Source organism: Nerophis lumbriciformis, linkage group LG24, assembly GCF_033978685.3.
Source record: "Nerophis lumbriciformis linkage group LG24, RoL_Nlum_v2.1, whole genome shotgun sequence".
NCBI classification, from domain to species: Eukaryota; Metazoa; Chordata; class Actinopteri; order Syngnathiformes; family Syngnathidae; genus Nerophis; species Nerophis lumbriciformis.
The window spans coordinates 36,082,501-36,092,500 of record NC_084571.2 but is presented as its reverse complement, the minus strand read 5'-3'; the positions used below and the strand labels follow the sequence as shown (position 1 = coordinate 36,092,500).

Below are 10,000 nucleotides of genomic sequence, written 5' to 3'. Positions count from 1 at the left end.
ACAAGGGTTGAATCTCTCTCCTGTGTTAGTTTGAAGCCGAAACGACAAACGCGCTCAGAGGAGATAGATTTTGAAGAAAGGTGACCGGTTTTTACAAAAATGTTGTTTTGAAGGGGGAATAGCAAACTTTCTGTTGATTTTTGCTGGGGGTTGTCAATTTATGAAATGTAGGCCTAAGTGAGACCTACATAGAGGTTTTTGTTTCATGTCTCTCCGACCTTCCCAGTGGGAGTTACAGGCAGTTTTGTCAGTTTTTTTCATCCGAGGAGCAGTTTTTTGTGCGTTTTATTAAAAAATTGCGCTAGAGCACAATTTTGAGATTTGGGGTTAGGTTTTTTTATTAAATCACAATTTTTGCCAGTTCTGATGTGTGCGTTCAGTTTGGTGAGTTTTGAAGCATGTTAAGGGGGTCAAATTACAGCTCAAAGAGGCAAAAGTGACTGTTTTTAGTACTTTTTTGTCTTGAAGGGGGAATTGCCAACTTCCTGTTGATTTTAGCCCGAGAATGTACTATTATGAAATGTAGGTCTAAGTCAGACCTACATAGAGGTTTTTGTTTCATGTCTCTCCGACCTTCCTAGTGGGAGTTACAGGCAGTCTAGTTTTTTTTTTCCTAGGGGGCGCTAGAGCGCAATTTTGAGTTTTGTGGTTCGGTTTTTTTTTTAAAAAGGCAATTTTCGCAAGTCCTGATGTATGGGTCAAATATGGTGAGTTTTGAAGTATGTTAAGTGGGTCAAATTACAGTTTAATGTGGCGGCGGAAGAATAAAGAATAAAGAATAAAACCTTACAAATTCAATAGGTCCTTATGTCCCATTGCATAAGGACTCCCTGTGGGAGTCCTTATGCAATGGGCCATGCGGGCCCTAATTATCAATCAAATTGTAGACTGTAAAATTGACAATAGATTTTACGGTTAAATTCCGCCGACTGAGTTTTTTTTACCGTTTTTTTACCCTGGAAATAATATGCGTTAATAAAATGCTTAATCTTTTTTTACTAAATATATTTGTTCTTTCCCTTTTGACATTAAAAATCATGTACTGCATGCAATTGCTTATCTTTTAAAATTAAATATTATCCAAATATTATATAATATATTCCAAAAATATTTTTTTGTTAAAATAAAGATAAATACTGGACTTAAATATCTGCTTGACTTATGATTTCAAAACAAATGATCAATCAAATTGTAGACTGTAAAATTGACAATAGATTTTACGGTTAAATTCCGCCGACTTGAGTTTTTTACCCGTAAAATCTACTTTGGTACTGTTTTTTTCCATATACAGTAAGACACTAAAACATTAAAACAAGATTTTACTGTAAAAAAAACAAACCTGGCAGCTCTGTTGCTTGAATTTTAGCGCTTAAAACAGTGGTATAGTTTCTCCATTCCATTTATTCAATTTTTTTATATACTGTAAAAAAACAACACTGCTTTTACTGTAAAATTGTGGTGACTGAGCTGACAGTTTTTAAAGTAAATTATTTTATTTTTTTTTGCAGCTTTTGTAAAAAAAAATATTGTTTATGTACTATATATATACATGTATATTCATATATTACTCATTGTTACAAGCGGCCCTCTGAGGGCAACCATAACTGTGATGTGGCCCTCAATGAAAACCAGTTTGAGACCCCTGATCTAGGATGACTATTATTGTCTTTTATGCGTCCAAAAGCTTCTTTTCCAGTTCTAGGGTTATCATCATCACACTTTTCCTCTTTGCCATCACTTGTATACTTTTGTGGTGATATTAGGGTCGTCCCGATATCAATTTTGGTACTTTTCAAAATAAAGGGTACCACAAAAAATGTCATATTGGCTTCAGTTGAACACAAATTCTTACAATACATTGAACATATGTTTCCTATTAAACTCTAATCATTTAAAAAAAAGTTAAAGTCCCAACGATTGTCACACACACACACTGGGTGTGGTGAAATTTGTCCTCTGCATTTGACCCATCCCAATGTTCACTTTCTGGGATGGTGAGGGGAGCAGTGAGCAGCAGCGTGCGCCGCGCTCGGGAATAATTTGGTGATTTAACCCCCAATTCCAACCCTTGATGCTGAGTGCCAAGCAGGGGGGCAACGGGTCCCATTTTTTGTAGTCTTTGGTATGACTCGGCCGGGGGATTTGAACTCACGACCTCCCAGTCTCAGGGCGGACACTCAAACCACAAGGCCACTGAAAGAGAAGGTTAATCTAAAATAAAATGCTTTTCTTATTGCACTCGGAGAACAATTTAGAAGTGAATATATTACATATAGCCCGCAATAATCTCGGATTACGATAGAATAAAAGGATGTATTGACCTTGTATTAAATGCTTCACGATTTATGTTTGCCACGTCGGGTCTGGCTTTAAGAGAAATACAATCATTCGCAAATACTAAAAACAATACTGGCTAAAAGTACACAGATAAGACATGTAGCAGGTAAAACACAAATTGTAGGAATTTGTTACAAAATTCAGTCATTTCAATTGCATTAGTTTGCGCTACACGGGGGGTTTGGACTGCGCTAATAATTAGCAACAAGCCAACCAATATATTGTAAATGTATCATATATATATATATATACATACACTATATTGCCAAAAGTATTTGGCCAGCCATCCAAATGATGAGAATCAGGTGTCCTAATCACTTGGCCCGGCCACAGGTGTATAAAATCAAGCACTTAGGCATGGAGACTATTTTTACAAACATTTGTGAAAGAATGTGCCGCTCTCAGTGATTTCCAGCATGGAACTGTCATAGGATGCCACGTGTGCAACAAATCCAGTCGTGAAATTTCCTCGCTCCTAAATATTCCAAAGTCAACTTTATTATAAGAAAAATGGAAGAGTTTGGGAACAACAGCAACTCAGCCACCAAGTGGTAGGCCACGTAAACTGACAGAGAGGGGTCAGCGGATGCTGAAACGCATAGTGCAAAGACTTTCTGCACAGTCAGTTGCTACAGAGCTCCAAACTTCATTGGACCTTCCAATTAGCCCACGTACAGTACGCAGAGAGCTTCATGGAATGGGTTTCCATGGCCGAGCAGCTGCATCTAAGCCATACATCACCAAGTCCAATGCAAAGCGTGGGATGCAGTGGTGTAAAGCACGTCGCCACTGGACTCTAGAGCAGTGGAGACGCCTTCTCTGGACTGATGAATCACACTTTTCCATCTGGCAATCTGATGAATCAGTCTGGGTTTGGAGGTTGCCAGGAGAACGCTACAATTCGGACTGCATTGTGCCGAGTGTGAAATTTGGTGGAGGAGGAATTATGGTGTTGATTTTTCAGGAGTTGGGCTCGGCCGCTTAGTTCCAGTGAAAGGAACTTTGAATGCTCCAGAATACCAACACATTTTTGGCAATTCCATGGGATGGCACTTCAAGTTCATATGTGAGTAAAGGCAGGTGGCTAAATACTTTTGGCAATATATATATATATATATATATATATATATATATATATATATATATATATATATATATATATATATATATATATATCAGTGACGTGCAGTCACTAGAGGCAGGTGAGGCGGGGCCTCACCTGCCATCATGGAAAGGAAAAAAATGTAAATAGAAAAAACATTAATTAAATTGTTATATGTATCCAGTGATTATACTATAAAGTTATTTTCCATTTAACTTCACCAGTTTTAGATTATTTTTATTCAAAATCCCTGAATTTTCACATTTGCCGTTCAAATACTGAGAAGAGACGGTGCGGTGAACAGCAGCCAGTTGAGGCACGTCACTCAGTGCCTCAACATGGATTGCGGACTCGGCTAACTGCTGGCCTGCTGTGCAGTGAGACTGTATTGCTATATGAATTATATTATACATTTACATAGTTTAGTTAGCTGAGGTATATAATGTACAGTGTATTTTGTCAACAACTGTATGTGTGTAACGTATTTCTTGTGCTGAGCGATCATAAAACGGCTGCAAAAGACGCACTGTGTGAGGCTCCAGTAGCCCCGCCTCCTGCACCCCCGCCGTAGAATGCACGGCAACCCCTGACGTGAGTGTTATATCAACTAAAGCCCACACTTAAACTTTCCACGTGCAAGATTGAATCTATTTAAAAAAGTTATTTCATAAGAAGCCAAAAAGTGCAAAAACAATAATGTTGGTGTTGGAGGAGTTGTGAATGACTGGGTCACAACATTAGGTACACTTGCAGACTGCAGGTGTACCTAATTCACAACTCCTCCAACACGAACATTATTGTTTTTGCACTTTTTGGCTTCTTATTAAATAACTTTTGTAACCTATTTTCATGGGCTTTCCTATTTGTGATGTTAAGTTCCTGTTATGCGCTGTTATACAGTATATGCCTTGAGCTCTTATTTTGAAGGCGCTAGAAGTGACGACACAAAGTGGAGCGGAAGTTTTTGAAAGAAGGTAAATAAAGTGGTCCTCATGTAAACTGGAGCCTCCGTGTTTGTTATTTTGTAGTTTCATAAAGTATAGGCGACACCTACTCAGTGGCGTAGTGGTTAGAGTGTCCGCCCTGAGATCGGTAGGTTGTGGGTTCAAACCCCGGCCGAGTCATACCAAAGACTATAAAAATGGGACCCATTACCTCCCTGCTTGGCACTCAGTATCAAGGGTTGGAATTGGGGGTTAAATCACCAAAAATGATTCCCGGGCGCGGCCACCGCTGCTGCCCACTGCTCCCCTCACCTCCCAGGGGGTGATCAAGGGTGATGGGTTAAATGCAGAGAATAATTTCGCCACACCTAGTGTGTGTGTGACAATCATTGCTACTTTAACTTTAACTTTTATTTATAAACCCTCGGTTACACTTTTTTAAATAGATTAAATCTTGCACGTGGAAAGTTTAAGTGAGGGCTTTAGTTGATATAACACTCTCGTCAGGGATTGCATTAATCCAGTACAATAGCGGCTCATGGATTTATTTTATAAGTAAAGGTAAGACCATAATAACGTTTTTTTTATTAAATGTGCTTTTTTGTGTGCTACAGTTTGTATGTGTAAAGTTAAAGTTAAGTTAAAGTACCAATGATTGTCACACACACACTAGGTGTGATGAAATTTGTCCTCTGCATTTGACCCATCCCCTTGATCACCCCCTGGGAGGTGAGGGGAGCAGTGGGCAGCAGCGGCGCCGTGCCTGGGAATATTTTTTGGTGATTTATTAACCCCCAATTCCAAGCCTTGATGCTGGTATGAGCTTTTAAACATAACCCGTTAACTGCTGCCAATCAAATGGTGAATAAGATACTCTTTAGGGTTCATATGTTTGTAAATCTGACTGTGATGAAGTCAGTGCCTCACCAGCCATCAACCTCACCGCACGTCACTGATATATATATATATATATATATATATATATATATATATATATATATACACACACACACGTATATCCACATATTACTCATTGTTAAAAGCCGCCCTCTGAGAGCAACCATAACTGCGATGTGGCCCTCAATGAACACGAGTTTGACACCTCTGGTATAACTGATCCAAATTAGCAGTGTTCAGTTTCTGTTGTGGTGTTTTACCTGCGGCTGCTGATCCTTTTTGTCCTGGTTTGGGGGGCCAGTTTTATCAGGTCCTTTAGAAGTGTTGCAGGCCTTGCGCTGGGAGGTTGGGGTGCACACATTTTTAAGGATATGAGGCGCAGAACATCTCTGATCGTCAAGCCGGGAGCCCTGTTGTTGACATTTAAAGCAGATATAAAACCATGTTACCTTACAGGCAGCATATTGTGGGGCCCACCTGAACTTTGGAGAGCATGTAACACAAATAACTTGTGTCCGCTCCTACGGCAATGGAGGTGCCTTCGTTCTGGATCGCCGGCAAAGATGGAAGACACGCACGCTGATCATCCAGACGTTTGGCTTGGGAGTTGGCCAGCATTTTGAAGAACTGGTCGGAATCTGGTCCTGCAATACAAAAACACATTTTTGTTATCACACAGTCTGATCTAAAATAAGCTGAAATGCAGAATAAAGACATGAACTGAGGACGACAACGTCAAAATGCAGACCCCCTAAAGTCATTTTTTAATTCAACCAGACTTTTCTGGAGGAATATACCTTCAAAGTTCGGCATATCTTGTAAACCAGAGGTCTCAAAGTCGTTTTCACTGAGGGCCACATGGCAGTTATGTTAGGCCCCAGAGGGCCCTTCTAACAGTGAATAATATTATTACACAATGTTTTTAATGCATTTTATTAGTAGATTTTTTTTAAACTAAAATGTAAAACAAATATGGTAAGTTGCAAAACATTTTCACCTCAAAATGTAGTGTATATTACTGTAAATGGAAAAACCGTACTGCTGTTTTTATGGTTAAAATAGGCAGCTCAGTTGCCAGAATTCCATCCATCCATCCATCTTCTTCCGCTTATCCGAGGTCGGGTCGCGGGGGCAGCAGCCTAAGCAGGGAAGCCCAGACTTCCTTCTCCCCAGCCACTTCGTCCAGCTCTTCCTGTGGGACCCTGAGGCGTTCCCAGGCCAGCCGGGAGACATAGTCTTCCCAACGTGTCCTGGGTCTTCCCCGCGGCCTCCTACCGGTCGGACGTGCCCTAAACACCTCCCTAGGGAGGCGTTCGGGTGGCATTCTGACCAGATGCCCGAACCACCTCATTTGGCTCCTCTCCATGTGGAGGAGCAGCGGCTTTACTTTGAGCTCCTCCCGGATGGCAGAGCTTCTCACCCTATCTCTAAGGGAGAGCCCCGCCACCCGGCGGAGGAAACTCATTTCGGCCGCTTGTACCCGTGATCTTGTCCTTTCGGTCATAACCCAAAGCTCATGACCATAGGTGAGGATGGGAACGTAGATCGACCGGTAAATTGAGAGCTTTGCCTTCCGGCTCAGCTCCTTCTTCACCACAACGGATCGATACAGCGTCCGCATTACTGAAGACGCCGCACCGATCCGCCTGTCGATCTCACGATCCACTCTTCCCTCACTCGTGAACAAGACTCCGAGGTACTTGAACTCCTCCACTTGGGGCAGGGTCTCCTCCCCAACCCGTAGATGGCACTCCACCCTTTTCCGGGCGAGAACCATGGACTCGGACTTGGAGGTGCTGATTCCCATCCCAGTCGCTTCACACTCGGCTGCGAACCGATCCAGTGAGAGCTGAAGATCTTGGCCAGATGAAGCCATCAGGACCACATCATCTGCAAAAAGCAGAGACCTAATCCTGCAGCCACCAAACCAGATCCCCTCAACGCCTTGACTGCGCCTAGAAATTCTGTCCATAAAAGTTATGAACAGAATGGGTGACAAATGGCAGCCTTGGCGGAGTCCAACCCTCACTGGAAACGTGTCCGACTTACTGCCAGCAATGCGGACCAAGCTCTGGCACTGATCATACAGGGAGCGGACCGCCACAATAAGACAGTCCGATACCCCATACTCTCTGAGCACTCCCCACAGGACTTCCCGGGGTACACAGTCGAATGCCTTCTCCAAGTCCACAAAGCACATGTAGACTGGTTGGGCAAACTCCCATGCACCCTCAAGGACCCTGCCGAGAGTATAGAGCTGGTCCACAGTTCCACAACCAGGACGAAAACCACACTGTTCCTCCTGAATCCGAGGTTCGACTATCCGGCGTAGCCTCCTCTCCAACTACACCTGAATAGACCTTACCGGGAAGGCTGAGGAGTGTGATCCCACGATATATGGAACACACCCTCCGGTTCCCCTTCTTAAAGAGAGGAACCACCACCCCGGTCTGCCAATCCAGAGGTACCGCCCCCGATGTCCACGCGATGCTGCAGAGTCTTGTCAACCAAGACAGCCCCACAGCATCCAGAGCTTTAAGGAACTCCGGGCGGATCTCATCTACCCCCGGGGCCTTGCCACCGAGGAGCTTTTTAACTACCTCAGCAACCTCAGCCCCAGTTGCCAGAATTTTCCTGTAAAATGTACATTGGTTTTTTACTGTAAATTAAAAAAAACTGCAATTTTACAGTCAAATTTTGGCACCTGAAATGCCAGTTTTTAGTTTTTTTATACCGCAAATCAACAAGTGTAGATTTTTCGGTGTATTACTGTAAATGCCAAAACGGCACCACAGTTTATTACAGTAAAAAAATAACAGTTTTTTTTTCATTTAGAGAAAAATGCTGTAAAAATCACAATAAATTTCACAATTTTGCCATGAGATCTATTGCTACTTTTACATTGCATAATTTGATGGATAACTTGCTTTGAAATAATCATTGTTAGTATTTATTTCTATTTAAAAAATGGTTTGAATGTTTGATAATATATTTTTGCATAATTACACAATATTTAAGTTAACATACTTTGCGATTACATGGGAGTACTTTTTTTTTCTCCCAAAATAGAAACGAAGACTACATTTAGTAAGAAAAGTTACAGTACTTTATTAATACATATTATTTCCGAGCTTTCGAGGGCCAACTAAAATGAAGTTGGCGGGCCACATCTGACCCCCTGGGCCTTGAGTTTGACACCTGTCTTGTAAGATGTGTATTTTTCCTTTTTTCGAGGTGTGATGCCACCACAAACAAGTACCAGTAAAGACAAAAAAATATAGAGATGATGACCATAGGACGAAAACTCCGGCTTATTAGTGATTCCCAGAGCCCAAAAAAAAGTATGCGGGCTCTAGCGAGTTTTCTATTCGGGTTCCAATTCTCTGGAATGCCCCACCGGTAACAGTTAAGAGATGTTACCTCAGTAGAATCATTTAAGTCCCATCTTAAAACTCATTTAAATACTCTAGCCTTTAAATCAGGGGTGGGCAATTAATTTTTACCGGGGGCCGCATGAGCACTGCTGGAGGGCCACACCGACAATATTTCAATTAAATTTTGTTCAAATTATTTTTGATATACCGTAAGATAAATAATAATAATATGAATAATAATAACATTTAACCTAACTTAACTTTATACAAAAGCAGATTGCTTTTGATGGTTTTATTTGTAACACTGTCTTACACAACACTTCCTGATGTATAATACAATGCAAAAATGTCAATTTCTGTCACTTTATCCTGCATCCTCTTTAAAAGTCCAACATTTTCCCCCCGTCAGATTTGGACAACCATCTGTTGTCACACCTGCCAGCTTGTCCCATTTCAGTCCTAACATGTCCAAACACGCATTCACCTATGTGAACAAGTCATTACCTGTGGTTGTCTCTTTAATTGACCGCATGGCTGCCAGCTACTCCGTGATTTGAAAGTCTGCAGTTATCCCACGTAAGAAGATGAGCAGCTGGGCTCAGCTCTCATCCAAAGCCAGCAAAAAACAGTCAAAGTCGGCCGTTCTGTTCTTCAGCTGAAGCTCCAAGTTTCCAGCGATGGTCTCAACCCGCCTCGTTACAGTGCGTCGGGAGAGTGACACGTTCTCAAATGCGCCCCTCTTCTCCGTGCATATCAGCGCAACAGAGTCCAATAAGCACTCCTTAATAAACTCTCTGTCAGAAAACGCGTTACTTTTTCTGGCGATTTTGTGAGAAATGACTAAACTTGTCCTGATGGCTGCATCTCTGGGGGTGTGAAATTTGGCAAAAAGTCCTTGTTGGGTTTGCAGTTTTACCATCAACGCACAAAGGCGGGCCGTAGAATGCCCAGGTCTGCTTTAAATGGACCTCTTTTTAGACCAGTTGATCTGCCGCTTTTCTTTTCTGCTCTGCCCCACTCTCCTGCATGACAAGAGTATCCGGCGGCCACGGATTAGTTTCCACGGAGGACGTGCTAGCTGTTCCAGGTGGGGACCGGGGGTGGACCATTCCTCCATGCATCAGTTGGTGACATACTTGCCAACCCTCCCGGATTTTCCGGGAGACTCCCGAAATTCAGCGCCTCTCCCGAAAACCTCCCGGGACAAATTTTCTCCCAAAAATCTCCCAAAATTCAGGCGGAGCTGGAGGCCACGCCCCCTCCAGCTCCATGCGGACCTGAGTCCGCTTTCCCACGATATAAACAGTGTGCCTGCCCAATCACATTATAACTGTAGAATGATCAAG

The 10,000-nt window shown here is 42.3% G+C and overlaps 1 protein-coding gene across 2 annotated transcripts in view; it reads right to left on the bottom strand.

The window, feature by feature from the left end:
* LOC133620489 (uncharacterized) overlaps positions 1-10,000 on the bottom strand; it is a 33,251-nt gene that overhangs the window by 6,764 nt on the left and 16,487 nt on the right. For both annotated transcript variants that reach the window (XM_061982051.2, XM_061982052.2), the window contains 2 exons: positions 5,758-5,924; positions 5,541-5,690 (listed from right to left, as the gene is read on the bottom strand). In XM_061982051.2, coding sequence (XP_061838035.2) covers positions 5,541-5,690; positions 5,758-5,924 — 317 coding nt within the window. The remainder of the gene's footprint in view (positions 1-5,540; positions 5,691-5,757; positions 5,925-10,000) is intronic.